This window comes from Canis lupus, chromosome 6 (assembly GCF_003254725.2).
Source record: "Canis lupus dingo isolate Sandy chromosome 6, ASM325472v2, whole genome shotgun sequence".
In the NCBI taxonomy this organism is placed as follows: domain Eukaryota; kingdom Metazoa; phylum Chordata; class Mammalia; order Carnivora; family Canidae; genus Canis; species Canis lupus.
The window spans coordinates 55,877,400-55,900,406 of record NC_064248.1 but is presented as its reverse complement, the minus strand read 5'-3'; the positions used below and the strand labels follow the sequence as shown (position 1 = coordinate 55,900,406).

The 23,007-nt window shown below is 40.8% G+C and overlaps 1 protein-coding gene, 1 long non-coding RNA gene and 1 other non-coding gene across 3 annotated transcripts in view; 2 read left to right on the top strand and 1 right to left on the bottom strand.

Annotated features, from left to right (window-relative positions):
* Nucleotides 1–4,648, bottom strand: part of DIPK1A (divergent protein kinase domain 1A) — a 113,144-nt gene extending 108,496 nt beyond the window's left edge. Inside the window, exon 1 of the mRNA XM_025417630.3 lies at nucleotides 4,514–4,648. Within this exon, the coding sequence (XP_025273415.1) occupies nucleotides 4,514–4,567 (54 nt within the window). The 5' untranslated portion in view covers nucleotides 4,568–4,648. The remainder of the gene's footprint in view (nucleotides 1–4,513) is intronic.
* The window catches only part of LOC112679109 (uncharacterized), a 56,555-nt gene that overhangs the window by 3,649 nt on the left and 29,899 nt on the right, over nucleotides 1–23,007 (top strand). The gene's annotated exons all lie outside the window — the stretch shown is intronic.
* LOC112641095 (small nucleolar RNA SNORD58) lies at nucleotides 13,461–13,526 on the top strand. The gene has a single exon (XR_003124496.1). It is a non-coding gene; the product is annotated as a small nucleolar RNA SNORD58 (small nucleolar RNA).

The following is a 23,007-nucleotide window of genomic DNA, read 5'->3' as shown; positions in this document are numbered from 1 at the left end:
GGTTTCAGAGCACAGAGCTCAAGTAATTTACACAAGAAATACTAAGGATGGAGATGCCCTATAGCTGCTGGTGAAGATGTATGAACAGATCCTACCAACTGTACATTTTGAAAAATAAAACTTTATTAAATAAAACATTAAAAATAGAATTACCCTATCATCTAGTAATTTCACTCCTGGGGAATTTATCCAAAGACTATGAAAACACTAACTCAAAAACATATGTGCACCCTTATGCTTACTGCAACATTGTTTACAACAGCTAAATTATGAAAGCAGTCCAAGTGCCTAGTTTATCAATAGATGAATGGATAAAGAAGTGGCATATATATATTATATATATATGTATATACATATATAATGGAATATTATTCAGCCATAAAAAGAATGACATATTGCCATTTGCAACAAAATGGATGGAGCTGGAGAGTGTAACACTAAGTAGAATAAGTTGGCCAAAGAAAAACAAATTCCATATGTAGAATTTAAGAAACAAAACAAACAAAAGAATAAAGAGACTATCAAAAAACCAGACTCTTAACTATAGAGAACAAGTTGATGGTTACCAGAGAGGAGGTAGAGTGGGGGTGGGTGAAATAGGTGATGGGGATTAAGAGTACAGTTATGATGAGCACTGAGTAATGTATGGAAGTGTTGAATCACTAATTGTACACCTGAAACCAATATAACACTGTATGTTAACTATACTAGAATTAACTTTTTTTTAATTATCAAAAAAAACACCCTATTTTAGTTGGAAGGAGGACGATGGGGGTCGAAATGAAATAAAATACTGGTAGTACTTGAGGGCAGGTAGATAGGTAGGTGAGACTTCATTATTCTTTTCTGCCTTACGTCTGTATAAAAATTGCCATAGTAAAATAATTTTAAAAGAGCAAGAAACAGTTTTCTTCCTTTCAAGTAGTCTTTTGCTGCTTCTCTTTTCCTTCATAGCATTTACTGTTGTCATTACACATTTCTGAGATTTTTCTTAAAGATTTTATTTATTTGAAAGAGAGAGCACAAATGAGGGGAGCAGGAGAGAAGGAGAAGCAGGCTCCCCACTGAGCAGAGAGCCTGATGCAGGGCTGGATCCCAGTACCCTGAGATCATGACCTGTGCAAAAGGCAGACACTTAACTGACTGAGCCACCCAGGTGCCTTGTTTCTGGGATTATTTAATGTTTGTCTCCCTAACTGGACTTTAAGCTCCATGAGGATCACAAACACGTTTGATTAGCTCCAAAAGAATTGCTACCACCTCACAAAGTTACTGGCATGTGACAGGCCTCCAGCAAATATTAAGGAAGTGACTAAACTCAATATGATAAGTCATTTTGTACCTAGGTCAATATCAATAAATGTCTAATAAATAAGAAGGGGAGTAGAAATCCAGGAATCTTTGGATGAAGGAATTCAACATATTTACCTATATGTACTTGCCATTTAAATTCACACACTTTTCTATTTAAAGTGTAGTAAAAATGTCACAAAGCAGCTTTAACCTCATCTAGCTTGTCCTCACTATACTCATGTGATGTACTCAGTTAAGAACTCTAATCTCCACTTTATGATATGGAAACTATGGAACTAAAAAGTTAGGAAACTTTTTCAAGGTCATGATGAACCAGAAGCACAAATGAACAAAGCTCAGCTCTGTTCTCAGGCCTCACGCTGTTCCTAAAAGAACATGATTTTATTCTCAGGAAAAATAAAACAATAAAAGAGGAAAGGGAGTACTGTACGTATTAACTCAATCTTCAGTAGCTGAGAAACTTGAGTAGCTGTATAATAGTCTCAGTTGGAAGTATTTTGACTTTGCCCAAAACAATTTCAAGGTTGAAGCACCTAGCAGTAGAAGAATTCTAAAAAGCAGAAGGTGAGGAGGCATTTAGACAACAGGAAACAGAAAAAGATATGACACTTAAGTAATGTGAAGGCCTTTTTTTTTAATGTGGTTAAACTGAAACAGTATAGTGAGAATCAACTAACAAGAAAATTCATAAAGAGAATAAATACTAATACCAAGATATTAAGACACCAGTCCCCCAGGTTCCCAAGTTCTAAGTTTATTTAATTCAAATATAAAACTAAAATTCATAATGTTTCTATTTAATCATTATTTTGTGTAGAAGTAGTCTACTAAAATATCACTATGTCAATAGGGAAATACAAATCAAAACCACCACGAGATACCACCTCACAGCAGTGAGAATGGTGAAAATTAACAAGACAGGAAACAACAAATGTTGGAGAGGATGTGGAGAAAGGGGAACCCTCCTGCACTGTTGGTGGGAATGTGAACTGGTGCAGCCACTCTGGAAAACTGTGTGGAGGTTCCTCAAAGAGTTAAAAATAGATCTGCCCTACGACCCAGCAATTGCACTGCTGGGGATTTACCCCAAAGATACAGATGCAGTGAAACGCCGGGACACCTGCACCCCGATGTTTATAGCAGCAATGTCCACAATAGCCAAACTGTGGAAGGAGCCTCGGTGTCCATCGACAGATGAATGGATAAAGAAGATGTGATCTATATACACAATGGAATATTAGCCATTAAAAACGACAAATACCATTTGCTTTGATGTGGATGGAACTGGAGCATATTATGCTGAGTGAAGTAAGTCAATCGGAGAAGGACAAACATATGGTCTCATTCATTCGGGGAATATAAAAAATAGTGAAAGGGAATAAAGGGGAAAGGAGAGAAAATGAGTGAAAATATCAGTGAGGGTGACAGAACATGAGAGACACCTAACTCTGGGAAACGAACAAGGGGTAGTGGAATGGGAGGCGGGTGGCGGGTTGGGGTGACTGGGTGATGGGCACTGAGCGGGGGCACTTGGCGGGATGAGCACTGGGTATTATGATATATGTTGGCAAATTGAACTCCAATAAAAAGAAAGAAATTAAAAAATCACTATGCCCCCAAATCCTTTTGAAATGGCTAAAAAATCCAAATTTCCCTTAATTTAGTAACAGATAATGACGTGCACATTCAGAAAGGCAGAATTGCCAAATGTTTGCCATTAATGGAAGCATAACTATTTGTAAAAGTAATCTTAATTCAGCCAATCTGAAAGCTCTTGAGCTATGGTGCCAAAACCTGTCACATTTATGGAGAACATTTAGAGACTAATCAAAATCTAAAATAAAGTCGGCCACAATATCTAAAAAATTAAAATGGCTAGTTTTAATTAAAAAAAAAACAAACAAACCAAGATTTAAATATCCCAATAAACTTATTTTGGGGAGAGAGCCTAGAAAGATGTTTCTTGTTCACATAAAGGGTTATGAAGCGGTGTCTGGCCTGGGTTGAATTCCACACTGCCTCACTCCACTGTCACTCCAGCATAATTACTACTGGTGGAGCTGCTCCAAGGACTCAGGGCGTTCAATTTTCACTCCTATATTCTTTGTATCATATGTTGTCACATCAGGCTTCCAATTTGCAGTACATCATTCAATGCAGGGTAACCATTTACATAGGCAATTTCCAAACAAGAATGATTTATTTGCCCCTCGATGGTTTCTTCTCAACTTTTAGAATAATTTATAAAAGCGCCAGCAGGGCATGAATTCCTCTCCCCAAAATAATCTATCACTACCGCAGCCTTTTAATATAAGGGGTAAAGGGAGTACTGTCCTCTGGATGCGGTCAACGCTGCTGACCCACGCGAGGCACTGATTTGTAGTTGTCTTTGCACCGGGGTGATGGCTGTGCGCTCGGCTGCTCACGACGCCGGCTGGGTCCCCCTGGTGACCGACACTACATGAAGGCAGCAGCAGGGCTCCAAGACACAGCCTGGCAGCGGCACAGAGGGTGGAACGGGAAATCATGCAAGATGAACACGCGAACGGTACACATGACATGACTGAGAATTACGTTTGCGTTGCTCGGGTATTTGAGATCGGCACCAGGCACCGTCCCCGGTCCTTTCAGGAAGCAGACCCCCACCCGCCTCTTTCTCGGGCTCCTGAGCCCAGCCTCCCGTTTAAACCGCGGGCGTGATGGGAGGACCGAATCCCGGGGCTCAGCGCTAGGCACGCACACGTCGCCGCTCCGCGAATCTGGGGGGGAAACCCTGAGGTGACAAATTGCCACAATCTTCTGAAATATGGTGGAATGACACACCACCTTTCCCACCACCGAGCGAAGACACAGAGTCCTGAAAAGCCGACCTGCGGGGCCGACCGGGGAGGGGCAGGAGAGCAGCGGACCCGGGGGAAGCCGGCGGCACGTCCGAGCCCCGGCTGCCCAGCCTCAACTCCCGGGGGCGTGGGGTCGCGCCCGGGGCACGGCTCGGGGCTCGCGGGACGCCAGGGGCGCCGGGGCGAGCCCAGGCGGGAGACCCGGGCCCCGGAGCCGGGCGGCCGGGGAGGGCGCGCCGCCAGGTGCCGGACGGCAGGGGGCAGCGGGGGTCGGGCGGGCGCCGACCCGCGGGCGGGGGGGTGGGGGGCGAGTCCCGCGCGGCGAGGGGGGCCGCCCGGCGGGCTCGCTGCCGGCCTACCTGGAGGTAACAGGGTTTCCTGAGCCAGGCGCCCGGACAGAGACTCCTCGCCATGGTAATCACACATCGCCCCGCCGCGCCGCAGTCAGAGGCGGACCCGAGCGCCGGCGGCCCGGCTCCCCGCCTCCCCCGCCTCCCCCTCCTCCCCGCCCCCAGCCCGCCGGGCCCGCCCACTCCTCCGCCCCCGCCGCGCTCCCCCCGGCCCCGCTGCGGCGACGGCGGCCGGCGGCCCGAGGCTCGGCCTCCTGCTCCGCTCGCCCCGCCGCCGCGGCTGTCAGCGACGTTGCCGCCGACTCCGCCATAAAGGGGAGTCGCGCCTCGCCTCGGCCGACACAAATCCAGCGGCGCCTCGCGCTTAAAGGGGAGGCGTGCGGAGGAGGCAGGGGGCGCCGCGGCGGGCCGGCTGGCGCGCGCTCGGCGGGGCGAGGCGAGGACCCTGCGGACCCTGCGGACCCTGCGGACCTCGCCGCCCTCGCCGCCCTCGCCGCGCCTCCCGCCAACCCCGCTGCGGACTGAGCTCCTGCACTCGGGACGCGTCCCGGGCGGGCTGCAGGGAAATTTCGGGGACGCTCGGGGTTCGTGGCGTGGCCCCTGGCTCGACCCGCCCCTGGCGCGGCGGCGGGGCTCGGGGGCCGGGGGCGCCCGCTGCAGCCGCTGGGGGGCGGGCGGGGGGCTCTGCGCTCGCGGCGGAGCCACCGCGGACCGGGCTCCCCGCCGCTGAGCTCGCAGTGCCCCCCGAAGCCGTCCCGCCCCGTAACGGCCTTCAACTTTTTTTTTCTTTTTCTTTTTGGATGTACTTTTTAAAAATTCAGACTTTTTCAGTTTGTATTGTTTTCAAGCGTCTTCAGAGTTTTTCTGGCCCCACCCAGGAACCCTGACTCAAAAGGGAAAAAAAAAAAAAAAAAACCCAACCCCAAAATACTACTGAATTAAAAACGCAGTCCCGAAGATAGGAGACCTGGGACGTGGCACAGCTACGCGGTGAAGGCTGCATAACGAAGGGTGTGGTGTCTTTCTTTTTGACAGTGAAGTCCAAATAAGGGGAAAAAAAGAGCCACCCTAGTGGGAGAACAGCTGTTGATCCGAGAGACTTGTAGTGGAGGGAGATGCGTCCCTGCTTGTTCTCACCCGACAGGCCACCTTTCCACGCGATGCCAGCACGGGTTAGGGAGCCAGCTAGACCTCCTCCTGCTCGCTCAGTACGCCGAGAAGGGTTTTCTCCAGAAATCAACCTTTATTCACTCGCTGTGGTTTTTACCTAAACCTTGTTCTGGTGCTTTTGCTTATCTGGGGGGGGGGGGGGGGGGGTTGGGGGGGGAACTTCCCACCGGCCCCTCCCCCACCTATATACACAGATTTTAAATCAGGGTTATTGCTTGCAGATAAATCCCCCTCTTTTTTTTTCATTGATTTTCAGTTTGGGTTAAGAGAACTCAGCTAGTTAGGTAAGAATGGATACTACTTGTTTCATTCATTCATTCATTCATTCATTCATTCATCCAATAAATATTAGTCGGACACCAGGAGTTATTCTAGTTGTTAGGGTTATAAAGCCCAACAAAACAGACAGAAATCTCAACCCTTGTGAATGTCACATTTTTCGAGGTGGGGGTAATAGGCAATAAATAATAAATAGGACCAGTGAAATCTAATAGGGTAATAAAGCTGGTAGGGGATTTGAAAAAAAAAAAAGGAAAAATTAGTGAAGATGAAGGGAACTACAGGTAGTATAGGTTTGAGGAGAAAGATCAGGGTTCAGTTTGAAAATCTGACATTTGAGGTCTGTTAGAAATCCAAGTGAAGATCTTGAGTAGGTAGTTGTGTATTTGAGTCTGGGGTTCAAAAGAGAGGGTCAAGCCAGAGATATTTGAGTGATACTAACATTTAGATGATATTTACAGTCAAGAAACTGGACAATATCACCAAAGGAGTGAGTGTAAATAGGAGAGAACCAAGGATGAAGCTAGCAAAGGAGATTGAGAAGGAGCAGCCAGTGAAGGAGGAAAGCCAAGAGATGCCTGAAGTGGAGTGAAGATAGTGTATCAAGGAGAGGTGAATGCTTATATGTAAGGACTGAGAACTAACCTTCGGATTTAGTACCATGGAAGCTAATGGTAACACTTCAGTGGAGCAATGGGAGAAAATTTGATCCATGTGGGTTTAAGAAAAAAATGGGGGGAGGGAATTAGGATATCTAATACAATTCTTTTGAGAAGTTCTTTCTAAAGGGGAGCCCAAAAATGAGCAGTAACTGGTGGTGGAAGTGGAGTCAAAAGCAGATTGACAAATTGGGAGAAAAACTTGGTTTTGAGTAGAATGATCTGGAAAAGATCTGGAAGATGAAAAATTTTTTTTTTTAATTTTTTTTTTTATTTATTTATGATAGGCACACAGTGAGAGAGAGAGAGGCAGAGACACAGGCAGAGGGAGAAGCAGGCTCCATGCACCAGGAGCCCGATGTGGGATTCGATCCCGGGTCTCCAGGATCGCGCCCTGGGCCAAAGGCAGGCGCCAAACCGCTGCGCCACCCAGGGATCCCTGGAAGATGAAAAATTAATGTAGCATCAAGAAGAGAGAATTGCTGTGATGCCTGGGTAGCTCAGCGGTTCAGCATCTGTCTTCAGCTCACGGTGTGATCCCCAGGTCCAGGATCAAATCCACATCAGGCCCCTTGCAGGGAGCCTTCTTCTCCCTCTTTCTGTGTCTCTGCCTTTCTCTGTGTCTCTCATGAATAAATAAAATATTTAAAAAAAACCCTTATCTTAAAAAGAAAAAAAGAATTGCTGAAGCAGTGTCACTGAGTGGGAGAGAGTTTGGAATCTAGCACACAAGTGAAAGGATCTTCAGTTGACAGGAGTGTAGGCTCTTCTATGGGAACAGGCAAGCAGGTGGATAGGAGGGGTTGTGGGAATCTGTGGAAGTTCTCTTCTGATCATTTCAATTTTCTCAGAGACAAAGGAAGTAAGGTCATCAATAGAGAGGTGCAGGGGCCCTGGGGTGGCTTAAGTGGTTGAGTGTCTGCCTTCACACTCAGAGTGTGATCCTGGAGTCCCGGAATTGAGTCCCACATCAGGCTCCCTGCATGGAGCCTGCTTTTCCCTCTGCCTATGTCTCTGCCTCTCTCTCCGTGTCTCTCATGAATACATAAAATCTTTTAAAAAAAATAGAGAGGTGCAGAAGATAACAGAGCTTTGAAGAGAAAAGAGAAGATGTGAAGTAGTTATCGAGGAGAATGGGAAGATGAATGAACTAAGGAAAAATTCTGAGTGCCATAAAGGACCCACTTGAGTTCAGGATCATGAAGGTAAGTGAGATAAGTCAGTGTGGTTGTGCTTTTTTTTTGGTCCAATAATAATTAGCTACCAGGATGCAGGTTCAGAGTAGGCTTAGAATTCTTTTTAATCAGGTTTACCAAGGAAAGAAGAGCAAAGAAGTTGAGAATATAAGTAAGGGAGTGATTATGATTCTCCATGGAGTTTAGGATGAAGGAAGAATGAATATGGAGAGATTAAGGACAGAGAAAGGTGGTAAGATCAATGAATTCCAAGATTTTGTGGGTTTGAGAGACTGTAGGAGTCAGAGAATAAAAGGGAATGATCTGGAAAGATAGATGTATAATGAAGAGTCTAACTCCACTTTTTAAATATTCATTGGCAGCTTTCAAGCCCCACCTCTCCTCTTTTCCGTCTGCCCCACGTCTGAGAAAACTGATAAGATGGCTCCTTTGGTGCTGGTGGAAAATTCAAACCATGGAACACTCACCCCACTTGAGGGAACCTTCATCCTGGTCCCACCCCTCAATCACCATAAAACCCTAAGATAGTCTCTTTCTCTGTTCCCTCAGCCCATATTTGTACCATCTTAGGAGCCTGCCCTGCTTTCCACAGAAAGCTACTTTTTGTGAATGTTCAAACTTTTTTTTAAGATTTTATTTTTAAGTAATCTCTACACCCAACATGGGGCTCAAATTCACAACTCTGAAACCAAGAGCCACAAACTCCACAACTGATCCAGCTAGGTGCCCCATACAACTTTGCGTACTCTCTGGTACATGTGTGGCGTCGTTAGTCTTGACATTCAAACAAAATTTGGGGTAGAGGAGTCTATCCTACTTCTGCAGAGTGACCACAAGCAATATGGTCATTAGAGTGGGGTGCATGAAAACAAGATTATGGAGAAGTGTTGAAGTCTAGAGTGAAATACAACAATGGCAGTGAATGCCTAAGAAGTGTGGATACAGTGTCATTGGAAAAGAGTCAAGGAGAGTGCCATAAGGATTATGTATGTATGTATTGAAAATAGGACTTAGAATTCGGAGAGATGCTAGAGAGGATGCCAGTAGCCCTGGGAAAATCAGGCAGAGTGATTATGAGTGAGTAGGTGACTACCACAATGACGAGAGTGACACCACCAGAGGACATGAGTTAAAAAACAAAGCAAATACTGAGCAGGGGGAGAAATTAAAAAAGGAAGAGGAAGAACAGTCTGAAAGAAGCAATGAACAGCAAGGAAGATTCTTAGCCCACCTCCAAGTCCAGTGGTATGAGGTCTCTGGAAAGGCTGCTGGGACAATTGCATCTACAGAAGGTGAGCCAGGCTTGCTTTAGAACAAGGTGAAGGAAATATTCGGAGAAGAGAGTGAGGATACAGAGGATTTTGCTGGTGATGGACCATGAATTCCAGAGGACACAGTGGAATAGTCTCAGAATCTGAGAAGTGGCCAGAAAAGGATTCAAAACAGGTCATATGAAGAGCTTTGACTGGGCCAGTGGGTGATAGATGAAAGGTGACCTGGGAGTCTTCAATTTTCCCTGGTAAGAGATATAATAAACAGGAATAACAAGGACAAAGGTTCAACCAAATGAGAAGAAACAATTACTCAGCTTTTATTTAGAGTCAACAAAGCTTAAGTTAGTTAATATTTTCTTATTTGGAAAGAAAAAATTAGTTTAGATCATTTTCTTTTTTTTTAATTTTATTTATTCATTCATGAGAGACACAACAGAGAGAGGCAGGAACATAGGCAGAGGGCCCTGCAAGGAGCCCAGTGTGGGACTCAAACCCGGACCCCAGAATTACATCCCGAGCCGAAGGCAGATGCTCAATCACTGAGCCACTCAGGTGCCCCAGTTTAGATCATTTTCATTTCAAACTTGGGTTATTTTCCTTGTCATCATATGTTCCAAGAACCTGAAAGAGAAACGTGGGGCTAGAGCAATTTCCCAAGGTCCACACTGTGAGCCTCATTATAGGTGGGTTTGATGAGCCCTCATACAACTAGGCTTGTACTTTTGTTTTTTGTTTTTTTTTTTTAATTTTAGACTTGTACTTTTGGTTTTAAATCCACCTGTATGTGTCCCAAGATGGGCCCAAGCAGATTGGCCTATAGCAAATTTGAGTAAGAAACTTTCTACCTCTTAACTTGGTAGAGTACACCTCCTTTGTACTCTTACCATGTTAGCCCTGCAAATTCTTGAGCTTGCATATTGGACTTACCTTATAAATTTACCTGTTTACCTGGTGTTCATCCTTATAGAACTTAAAGGTTTTCTGGTTTTCTGAGTAAATGCTAACTAATCCAAAACTAATCCATATGATTCTGTCCAGAGGTGCTAATTTGTCATCGTGTAATGTTAACTTTGGCCTTCCATGGACCAAGGAACAACTCCAGTAATTCAGGTAGAAGTGACCCTTGAACAGCATAAGTTTGAACTTTGCAGATCTCTTATATGCAGATGTTCTACAGTACTTTAAATGTATTTTCTCTTCCTTATGATTTTCTTAGTAACACTTGTTTTTCTCTAGCTTATTGTAAGAATATAGCATATAATACATATACAAAATATGTGTTAATCATTATTTATGTTATAGGTAAGGCTTCCAGTCAATAGTAGGCTATTGAGTTTTTGGAGAGTCAAAATTATGCAGATTTTCAACTACATGCTGGGGCGTTGACATCCCTAGTCCCCATGTAACTCAAGAGTCAACTGTATAGGAACATAAAGATCAGCAGTCTTTGAACGTTTTTGGTTATACACTCACAAAAGAATTTTGAAAAATACATCTATCCCCTTCTCATTTTTATATCGAGGTCCAAAATTTTTATCATAAAATAAAACAACTGTAAAGGAAGCATTTCAATATTACGTTGTAAATATTGGCATTTAAAAAAAAAGTCTTGGGGGGCAGCCCCAGTGGCTCAGCAGTTTAGCGCCACCTTTGGTCCAGGTCATGATCCTGGAGACCGGGATCGAGTCCCATGTCCCACGTCGGGCTCCCTGCATGGAGCCTGCTTCTTCCTCTGCCTGTGTCTCTGCCTTTCTCTGTGTCTCTTATGAATGAATGAATAAATAAATAAATAAATAAATAAATAAATAAATAAATAAATAAATAAAATCTTTAAAAAATAAGCCTTGGGGATCCCTGGGTGGCTCAGCAGTTTGGCGCCTGCCTTTGGCCCAGGGCATGATCCTGGAGATCCGGGATCGAGTCCTGCGTCAGACTCCTTGCATGGAGCCTGCTTTTCCCTCTGCCTTTGTTTCTGCCTCTGTGTGTGTGTGTGTGTGTGTGTGTCTCATGAATAAATGAATAAAATCTTTAAAAAAAAATAAGTCTTAAGTATGTTCAGTGGGCTATAAATACCACAGCAGTTTGATATCATTTAAAGAGTAAATTAAAAAATGTCTTTAGCTATCCTCATTGAAACATTATTCCTTTTGCTTCTTCTTTAGCGTTTATAATTACATTTACCTTAAATAATTTTGTCCTGTTATCTATTTTTATGCATTCTAATTTCTTTTTCAACCTGTCATCTGTCATGCTTGCCTGCAATAAAAAGTAATTTGGCATGTTAATGCCATTTATTTTCATTTTTAAAAATTTGATTTTTGAATATATAATATTCTCACTTGTTTCAAAAATAAAAACTAAATAAAAGTGTAGATTGAAAAGTCTTATTCCCACACTCATGCCTCTCTACCTTATCCCTACCCTACAAAGATAATCACTCATTAATTTTTAATGTATCTTTCAGTGCCAGTGTTCCTTCATATAAATAAAAACAAAACTGAATATGTTTTTTAAGTTAAATATGTATCTCACCTTTCCTTTTCTTACATAAAAGATGGATTGCTTTATTACATTTTTTAAAACTGTAAAATGGCAATGCACTGATTAGATTAATGAAAATGTACTAATTAGACCAATATCCAATCACACCCTTGATAAGAACTTTTCCTTTTCCTTTTCCCTTGAGTGTAAGAGTTGGGTCACAAATTCAACTCATATTCTTCAAGGACATTTCAAAAACCTCTGGTGCTTTTAGTTTTTCAAATTCAACACCAATAAGAGCCAAGATTGCAAATGGCAGTCGTGGGCAGGCATGTTTCCTTTGAGTGGTTCAACATTTATAGATTGGGACATTTTACATAAAGATCCAGATTTCTAACTCTTTTGAAAATGGGATGATCAGCTAACCCAGTGTTCCATTCACCCAACAATGAGTTGACACTGAGTACAGCATCCTCCTCTTTTCTGGGCCTGCACTCTACAGTTTGCTGGAGTCCCCCCTAACTCCTTAACTCTTCTGCCTCAGCCTCCAGCACTTATTTCTCTTTCCAGGCTGGTCCCTACAGGCATCTGACTTTATGACCTCTGAATTAACCTCCTTGTGAGTGATTTGGAAAAGTAGACACAATCAGGAGTTTCTTTGAAGCTTCCGAAGGGAAAGCAGGAAAGGAACTAGTGGAGAAAATAGAAGGGAGGAGATGAGGTTCTGAATTAGTGATTCAATTAAAAGAGAACCCCTGGGGGGCCGGGGTAGCTAGTTAAGGGTCTGCCTTACAGCCCTCATGATCTCAGGGTCTTGGGATCCAGCCCCGCATTGGGCTCCCTGCTCAGTGGAGAGCCTGCTTTTCCCTCTCTCTTTGCAGTTCCACCAACTCGTGTTTTCTCTCTCTCTTCAAATAAATAAATAAAATCTTTTTTAAAAATAAAAATTAAAAAGAACGCTTGTTTTATGTGAAATTCCTCAGAGAACAGAATAGATAAATAGTGTATTTATTTACACTGTTTCCTGGGGCACAAATTCAGTCACCACCATCCACTAGAATGCTAAGGCAAGGTGATGACTGAATTTGCATTTCAGGAAAAATGAAGTCTGTTGTAACTTAGGAGAACATGACTAAAATGGGAGACAGGGCATTAAAATTAAAAATTTAATAGAAAGAAGGAAGGAAAGACAGAAAACTGAAACAAGAGATAAGGCACTCATTTATCTTCTATGAAAAGGCCAATTGGATATTGATTTTTAAAAATACAATGATTCTTTAATTTTCCATTGATATCACAGCACTATTGTGTCCAAAATATTATAAAATGATGTTAGGAGTGTAGAACATAAGAAATTTAATATGAAGTAGGGCAGGCATTTTGTGTTTCTGTTTTTTAATATTAATATTAATATTAATTTAATGGAATGATTAGAATTTGACAGCAAATTCTGGTTCATTGTTGTGTTCTTAATACCTAGCACAGCACCTGGCATACAGATGGTAATCTGTAAATATTTGCTAAAAGAATGAATGAATAAATGAGGCTGCCAAGAGGACAAAAAAATGTAAAAACAGAATATGTTTTAAAGATGTTTTTAACTTAAGAGCAACATTCAAAATCTGAAACAGAATCATAAATGACAATCTATGTTCCATTTCTTATTCTTATTGATACATTCCCTGAAGAAATATTGTGGGTTTTTTGGAATAGTTCCTCAAGAAAAGGAACAGCTTATAATTTGGTGCTAGGATTTTGTCTGACTTGAGGCATAACACTATGATTCTGGAAATTGAAATTCCCCCAATGAAAACATGGCACTAAAAGACTTCTATTGAGAATTCACAATGACTATAGCAAGCAAGTCAGAAATCATCATACAAAACTTGTCACACGCCTGCGATGGTGGCATTTCTTAGAACACCTTTGAATTAATCATGAAAACAACTATTCTTTAAGAAGCTGCTGGAAGGAAAAACAAAACTCGTCACATGGAAGTTATTGAAGGGTTTATTTTGTTATGGTGGGTTGTGGTCTTCAGCAGGGTATCAACTTGTCCTGAGACTGGGAATATTTTCAGCCTCTGGCTATAGTCTCAGGGTCTCCTTTAGAATAACTGTCAATGTCCTAACATTCAAATACCATTCCACAATCTGGTTTCCCTATTTTGTGCATAAGGTTATGCCAGGATATGCCATGCTCTCTACAGAAGGGGAAAATTGCATAGAGACTTAATGCAGCGAGAGTTGACCTGTTAGCACAGTTCCAGAGCACTGTTTATTAGGGTGATTTGTAGTGTTATCTTCCTTCTGAAGACCAGCCCTAAATATTTCCCAGTTCTCTTAAGCACAGGAATAACCATCCAAATCCAGGAAACATCCAATTCTCTCAGATGACAGCAAAGATCTTAGGAGACCCAGATGTTTCCTCGCTGATTACCCCTAGTAAAATCCAGTCAGAACCAACCAATTCAGAAAATGTAGTAAGTGTTCATACTTCTTGTGAAGTATATTCCTTCTTTTCCCAATTTTGTTTTCTCCTCGTTTTCTTTAGTGTTTCTTGTTTCCATGTAGTGATTAGGGGCTATCTGGAGATTCTGTTTGACTGGTTCTGTCACTTTCTCACTGTATGACCTCCTTTGGCAAGTTACCTAAAATCTCCATGCTTCAATTTCATCTTTAGTAGTAGGTTAATAAACCTATGTGACAATTAAATTAGACAATATGTTATAAAGTTCTTAGCATAATACCTCACACAGACTAAGTGCTACACACACACATAGATGCCTAAAATGCCATGCTGGAAAACCACGTGCAATCACCTTTTTTTTTAAGTGAAAAAAAAAAAAAAAAAACCAATAGAAGGAGTTTTTCACTTCAAAAGCATGACTGGGTAAATAGGTAAATACACAGCCATTCCTGTGACATTTATTATTGAACAAATTCATGGAACACAAACATCTTCAACAATCCTTCCTCAAAAGCTTTAGGTAAAAACCCATTTCTGAGTTTTAGGGGAATGAGTTTTTCCACACAAATTAATGTTCTTTGTTTTTTTAAGATTTATTTATTTATTTTAGGGGGGAGGGGCAGAAGGGGAAGAAGAGGGAGAGAGAGAATCTCAAGCAGTCTCCCTGCTGAGCACAGAAAGTCCCACGCAGGGGGCTCCATCCTGCAACCTTGAGATCATGACCTGAGCTGAAATCAAGAGTCAACTGCTTAACCGATTGAATCACCCAGGCACCCCACAAATTAATTTTCTTAGTAAACAAAACTAGGGGCACCTGGGTGGCTTAGTGGTTGAGCATCTGCCTTTGGCTCAGGTCGTGATCCTGGGGTCCTGGGATCGAGTTCCATATCAGGGTCCCCATAGGCAGCCTGCTTTTCCCTTTGCCTGTGTCTCTGCCTCTCTGTGTGTCTCTCATGAAAAAATAAATGAAATCTTTAAAAGTAAAAAAAGTAAACAAAACTAGTCCCTTAAGTACAACTCCTGTAAAAGTTTTGACCACTGTTACATTAATAGAGATCTTTTGAACTATGTCACTTTTGTCCCTGTCTTATTAAACAGATTATAATGAACACAGTTTAACAATTTCTTGAAGCTATAGGATTATACCTTATAGAACCACATATCTGGCATCTTGGGAGTAGGCTTTATATGGCCCAGTAGTACCAGAGAAGGGAAAAGAACCAGTCTTGAACATATTCACTGGGATATGGATTGGAACTTGAGGATTGGAACTTGGGGATACTGACATGTTAGCAAGTGTTCAAAATATTTCAAGATATCAGGCCATAGTTCATAAAAGCAGTTGTCAGTGGATGGCCTGAGGCAGCAGTTGAATACACAGCCAAGTTGACACAGAGTTAAGTTGACACAAAATCAAACAACTCAGAGGGACATAGTTCTCTGGGATTCAGACCAGAAGACTGGAGGGGGTCACTGGAAGATTTGTCCAAATACTGCCAGGTTCTATAACCTGTGTACAGGGCAGGGCTGCAACCTAAAAATAATAACTATGCTGGGTAGGCAACTGGAAGATAAATTGTGGAACAGAAACCATAGCAGAGGCTTAATTATAAGAGTAGGGACACATGAAGAGAGCTAAAGTCTAGCATATTGTCAGGGTAAAACAAGTACAAGGATGACTTGACCCTAAGTCATAGACCGTGGGGCCAGAATTGGTTAACAATCTTTCTCAGGTAAGGAGATGTTGAGTAATTTGCCCAAGGTCATGCTATAAAGGTGCACAGCCAGAATTATATCACGGGCTCTCTGAGTCCCTACATATTTCTGCTGCTTTGCTTGGTTCACTTTAAAATAAAACAAAGGTTATGCTATTCTGGAAAACATAGAAATGACTGAATTTGTTTTTCTGATTCTAAGGAAAATTCCAAATGTAACATTCTAGAGTCACATAACTTATAATTTTTGAGGGAACAAGAGTGAGTTGCCCCTTTGTTTATAAGAAAAATATATCGATGAAACGGAATGGCATGCGGCATATGTACCTTAAGAGCTAACTCTTTAGATTCCTACAACCTAAAATTAAACTTTTCAAAAGGAGCCTGTGTATTCCTATGAAAATAGCACAATTCAATTAGATTTGAAATTAAATACTAGCTTCAAATTTGGTACCCTAAAACTACATTAGCATAAGTGTTTGTGGATGTTAAGATATTTACCCATTAAAAAATTCTAAATTCACATATTCAACATTTGGTAATAGGCTAAAAGTAGTTCAAAGGAACAAAATCTTCTTGATATGAAAAATAGAATGTTATTAAGAATTAATGATCTTTCAGGGTTCTTATTTTAAGTTCTTCTTAGGTGATTATTATTTTATTGCCTATATTACCAGGAATACATATCTCTTTTTTGGATTCAGATCTTTTTAACTTTATGCTCCCTAGTATTGCCTTCCTGAGATTCAGATCTAAAGGAGGCTAGTAGCCCTACATTCCAATCCTGCATTTCCTTTTTCCAAAAGGGTATTTCCTCTTGATTGCTCCACCTAAAGCTCTAAAAATGTCAGTTCTGGATTGTGAACAATGGTGGTGCTTTGCAAAAATGGGTTAAAAAAATCAAACAGGTAAGGGAAGTTGGAGGCGGCTATCTGCTAGGCAGTGGGTGAGCAGGCATGGAAAAACACAAGTTGAAAAGTACTCAGAAACCAAAGGACAAGACATATCAGTACACAAGAACCAAAGACAGGCAGAAATCAGAGTGTGCCAGAAATCAGGCAAGGACATCAAATTGACCAGAAATTCCAAAAGAATGCTTTAAGAGACCAGGAATGCCAAAAGCCAGGCAGATAGGAACCCAGGATGCAAAAGCAGGAGAGCCTGGGTGACTTAGTTGGTTAAGCCTCTGCCTTTGGCTTAGGTCATGGTCCCAGGGCTCTAGGATTGAGCCCCCCACCCCCACCCAAGCACTGAGCTCCATGATCAGCAGGGAGCCTGCTTCTCCCTCTGCCCCTCCCCCTGCTTGTGCTCTCTCCTCCGCCTGTCAAATAAATACATAAAATCTTAAAAAAAAAAAAAAAGAATGCAAGAGTACATCCTCTACAAGAGGTCTGGATGACAGAGCCAAATACCTAGGTAAAGAAGTCTATAAGGAAACCTTGATTCTTGGGCCAAATGGTATCTAGCTTGGTACTATCAGGAGAAGTAGGGAAAAAGGAAATTAGTTGCTCAGGGAATATGGAATTGGGCCAACCAGAGCAGGTCCTCCTTTTTTTCCTTTTATTAATAAAAGATTTGACTGACTAAATACCTGGCTAATTTTCTTCACTTTGGGACACTTTTATCCAAATATGAATTCACAGCACTCTTGCTCTCCTCCTAAGGTGATGCGGCATTCTTAATCAGTTCTCACAGATGCTGTACTGATTCAAGTCTTGGCAAGAGATTTACAGCATCTCAGGACAAGTTGAGAACTGAAAATAGATTCTGTCCATTGACTCAGCAGGATTGTAGCACTTGCTTCTTAATAATCCTACACCAAGTTAGAACTCGTGTCTAGGACATCCTATTCCATCCCAGTGTGGGTCTGACTGACTTTGTTCCAAAGGTAGTTTTGTTATTAAAACAGAAGCATTGACAGCTGGTACCACGTTATATTCCCCTTCTTTACAGAATGCTAGCCAAGTTCTACAGATATGAAAGTCTGGTGACATTTCCCTTCTCTTCATAAAGTACGGGTCTTGCAGAACCCACTCCCTGTCAGGGCCAATTGGGGAAACAGAATCTTTTATCTTTATTGGCAGAAGGGTTTATCTATTTCATTTCCTTCTTTTAAGCTGGGGGACCATCCCCCCTCATTTGTGGTTTCGCTTCCCACAGTTTCAGTTACCCACGGTCAGCCACAGTCCAGAAACGATCTTTCTTCTGACATATTCTCAGAAGATTAATAGTAGCCTAATACTACATCACCGTGCCTGTATTATTCATCTTACTTCATCTCATCACACAGACATTTGATTATTTCACAACATCATAAGTAGGGTGAGTATAGCACAATAAGATACTTTGAGAGAGAGAGACCACATACATATAACTTTTTTTTACAATATATTGTTATAATTGTTCTATTTTATTATTGTTGTTAATATCTTACTGTGCCTCACTGATATATTAAACTTTATTATAGGTGGATGTGCATAGGAAAAACATAGTATATATAGGATTTGGTACTATCTGTGGTATCCACTGGGGTCTTGGAATGCCCAGCAGATAAGGGACAGAGGAACTGCTTTTACAGATAACTGACTTTCTGGTCATGCCTTACCTGAGGGGGGTTGATAGCAGAAGTTGAGGGCATTTCCTCAGAAGATAGGATTTTTTTTTTTTTTTTTTTTTTACATTAGCTTCATGGAATGAGAACTAGTGGATCCAGTTTTTCCTTTCCCTGCTCATTGTCAAAACAAGGTCTGACAGGCAACTCTGGAACCGATCTAGTCTTGTTGAGGTCCCTGTGGTGAGCGATAGTTTTGTGAGTTTGGATCAGACTGAGTTTGAATTCCAGCTCTATAATTTTCTAGCTCTATGTTTTTGAATACGTTACCTAATCTCTCTGGTCACTAGTGTTCTCATCTCTGAAAGATTAAAAATGATACTTAAGCCATAGGCTTCTTGTGTAGATTAAACAAAATAAGATAGCTGAAAGTGTCTTGCATATTGTAAGTTTTCTGTGAACATTAACAAAACTGTTAAGTTTTGGTACCTGAAGAGGGGGTGGGACGTATACTGTTCTCTCGGCTATCCATCACAAGCCTATTTACATGTGATACTGTTCTTTCACAGTGTATAATTTGATTAAAAGACAAAAAACAAAAAAAACTCCCCAAGGGCCTTTAAAAAAATAGATGGCTCTTCTCTTGGATAAATGGAAATTTCCAGTATGTTGGCCCCTAGAGAAAGTTTAGCTTTAAATCCCCCCGTAACTTTAACCGTAGCTTGGTAGGTAGCTTAGCATCACCATGCACTTAAGGATCAGTGTTCTACAGCCAAGAAAACAGGTGTAGAAAAGTTGGATCATTTATCATAGCTTACACAGTTAGTCATTATTTAAAACGGTTCAGCGGTTTGGTAGGCTACACTTGCATACTGCCATAGGCCTCAGCTCACACTACTGTCCCACATATGTTTGCATTTAACCACAGGGTTCTTCTTTCAGTTCCTCCATTCCACTGTGCTCTCTCCTGCTACATGGCTTATGCACATTCTGTTTTCACTTCCCCAAATGCTTCTTGCCTCTCCTTATCTTCTTCCCAAACTCCTAGTTGTCTTGCAGATACCAAGTCAAACAAGTCTTTCCAGACTCCCAAGACAAGTTCTGATCCCACATCACATGCTCCCCAAACCTGTTCATGATCTGTAATTACATTACAGGTGGGATTAATATGATTAGTGTCTTTTTTCACTTCTAGATTATAAGTTCTTTGAGGGCATGTCTGTTTTTTGCTTACCATTGTATCTACAGAACTTAACTGCATGCCTGGGATGTAGTAAACTAGTAATAAATTTTTAGATAAATGAATAAATTAGCTGAGTCTGGAGCTCAAGTCTTATGACTTTTTTTTTCCACTAACCAAAACACAATAGCTTGATCTAGACAATATTGACTTCATAGGGAGGGGTCTGCAACACTCCTGATTACTCTAGAATTGTGACAACAGGGTCTGATGTTAATGTTGAGGACACTGGCATTAAGATGGTATAACCAGAAACCTTATAGAAGACTTTGGAATCCTGGTTTGAATCACGAGAGGTTTAGCAAATTACATGCTCCAAAGTGAAAGTGGATCCCTCAACCTTTATTCAAAAAAAAAAAAAAAAAGGAGGGGGAGGAGCTTTAGAATTTTTTATAGAAATACATAAAATATAACAAAAATATACTAACATAAATGAGGAAAGGGATCAAAGGAAAAGTTAAGAGGTAGAAAAATATAATATCTAGAGTTTAAAATTAAAGTAATATAATATATAATATAGTATAATATATAATATCCAGGTACTAAAATTCATCTCTGAACTTCCATATAGGTGCTGAAAAACACACAAATTTGGCTTAGTGTTTCCTAGTGGCCAAGGGAAAACAAAGGTACTATAAGATTTACAGTGTGAATAGCATAAGATAAAAAGAAGACTAGATGCTCAGGAAGAAACACAGCTTTTTCTATATTGTTGTGATGTCTAGACAATGTTCACAATAACAATCCTACAGTTTATGTAATGATAGTTGTAGTTGTTTCTTAAAACACCTCTCTGTTCGCTCAAGGCAAAATGACAAAATGTAGGTCAGAAAAAGGCCATGTCGTGAGGGTAAGGGGTGTTGAGACAATGTAGGCCAAGAAATCTCTCAAAGAATCTACCTCCAAATCTGCAAAATTTAGAACATCTAGAGAAGGGGTCCATTTCCATTAGGCCAAACTCCCTGAACATGATTTTTACAACTAAACTTTTGTGAATAATTCAACACCAAGCAATTCAAGGTTATATTTTCTGAGAAGACTCTGAAGTATAGAAGTTCCATGGTGTAATTAAACATAATCAACATAGAATTGATACCTTTTATGAAAGGAAAACCTCTAACCAGTATGCCAAAATAGAAAGCCACCAAACTTTTGCATGGAGGTATACTAGAAAATGCAGGACCAAGATTTTTCTCAGATTTTATTTTGGGTCCATTTCAAAGCACACATCCAACAGGCATACAGCATTAATTCACATCAGGAAAAAAAACTTTAATTATGAAAGTATAGGCACTTGTGAAATATTCAAAAGACACAGAAAGCATTCCTACCGTCATCCTCTCTATTCTCCCTACCCCTGGGTAACCATGGAGGCTTTCTTGTGTCTCCTTCCAGAACTTTGTCTATGTACAATCTTAAGAAAAGTCCCCAGGGGAACTAGAGGGTATTCTGATGTCCCTAACAGTGTTATATGATGATTCTCTCTCCTTTTTTTTTCATGGAGAAAGCAGGTAAGATGAACAGGCTATAACTGTTATCTCTTATTCTTAAGCAAGACACTCCAAGATCTCTGTGGTCTTTCCAAAAAGATAAGACTCATATCTGCAATAAAGGAAAATTTATGATGCACTCATGAAAACCCTGCTTTAAGCTTCTTAGTATAAAAGTATAAAAAAAAAAAAACAATGCTTGTTTTTTATGTTTCTACAAAAGACTGAGGAGAAACCTGTCAGTCACTTAGGGTCTCAAGTAAGAGGCCAGACTCGCCATCACCATGGATTCACAACTTCTGCCCTGAGGAAATTAATAGAAGTCATCAGAACATCTTCCTGTTTTGGAACATTTACTTGCTTGGTTTGGCAGAGGTCTGGCAGGGGAAGAGGACATCCCTCCTGTTGTTGATCCTCATTGGCTAGTGAGCAGAACTCACTCTGGGGCAGTCCCTTTCAGATCATTAAGCAAGTTCACCTTTAGGCAGATGGGCAAGGATAGTATGGCTGTTATCAGGCTGTTGCCTGGTCAAATTACAAAACATCATACACATGTACACAGACAGACACACACACTACTTCTCATTTGCAGAATAAAACAAAACAAAACCTTTTTTACAACTCTCAGTATCCTTTGATTTTTGTCTCATTGTGATTTTTTTTTTTTTTTTTAAATGAAAATAGAGGGCACCTGGGTGGCTCAGTGGGTTAAGCTTCTGCCTTCGGCTCAGGTCATGATCTCAGGGTCCTGGGATCTAAGGTTCTGGAATCTAGTTCCACATGTGGCTCCTTGCCCAGCAGGGAATCTTCCTCTCCCTCTACCCCTTCCCCTAGTTCATGCACGCACTCTCTCATTCTCACTCTCAAAAAAAAAAAAAAAAAAAAGGAATATAAGGTCCTAGTCAGAGAGATAATCCCAAATTTTGAAAGACTCTGTACAAGTATATTTTTTAAATAAATGAGATATTTTACATACTGTAATTTGCTCTTTTTATTTAAGTGTCTCACCTATATGCTACCACCTAAATTCATCCTATTCTTTATAATAGTTGTATATATATATGTATATATATATATATTTTTTAAGGCCATAACAGCCTTGTTATAAAATTGTTTTAAAATACACCATCAAAAATTTTTTTAAAATAAAAAAATAAAAAATAAAAAACAAAAAAATAAGACAAAAAATAAAATATACATCAGAAAAAATAAATAAAATAAAATAAAATAAAATATTCCATCAGGGCAGCCCGGGTGGCTCAGCAGTTTAGCGCCACCTTCAGCCCAAGGCATGATCCTGGAGACCCCGGATCAAGTCCCACGTCGGGCTCCCCACTTGGAGCCTGATTCTCCCTCTGCCTATGTCTCTGCCTCTCTCCCTCTCCTCTCTATCTGTGTTTCTCATGAATAAATAAATAAAATCTTAAAATAAAATAAAATAAAATAAAATAAAATATACCATGACATGAATGTACCATAATGTATTGAAACTTTTCCAATTAATAAACATTTTAGGGGAAAAAAATAAACATTTTAGGGGTGCCTGGGTGGCTTAGTTGGTTAAGGCCCTGACTCCTGATTTCAGTTCAGATCATGATCTCAGGATCATGAGCTCAAGCCCCAGTCAGGCTTGATGCTTACTTAGTGTGGAATCAGCTTAAGATTCTCTCTATTCCTTTCCCTCTGCCTCTACCCCTGCACAGCTCTCTCTCTCAAATAAATGAATGAATGAATGAATGAATGAATGAATGAATAAATAAATAAATAAATAAATAAAATCTTAAAAAAATAATTTACTTTGACTCCAATTTTCACTTGTTGAAATAACACTTTAATAAATATTCTTATGCTTAGTTTCCTGGCATGCCATTTCCTGAAAATGAAATTTCTGGTCAAATGATACATGCATCTTATTTTATTTTATATTTTAGTTTTATTTATTTATTAGAGAGAGAGAGAGAGAGAGAATGAGTGAGAAA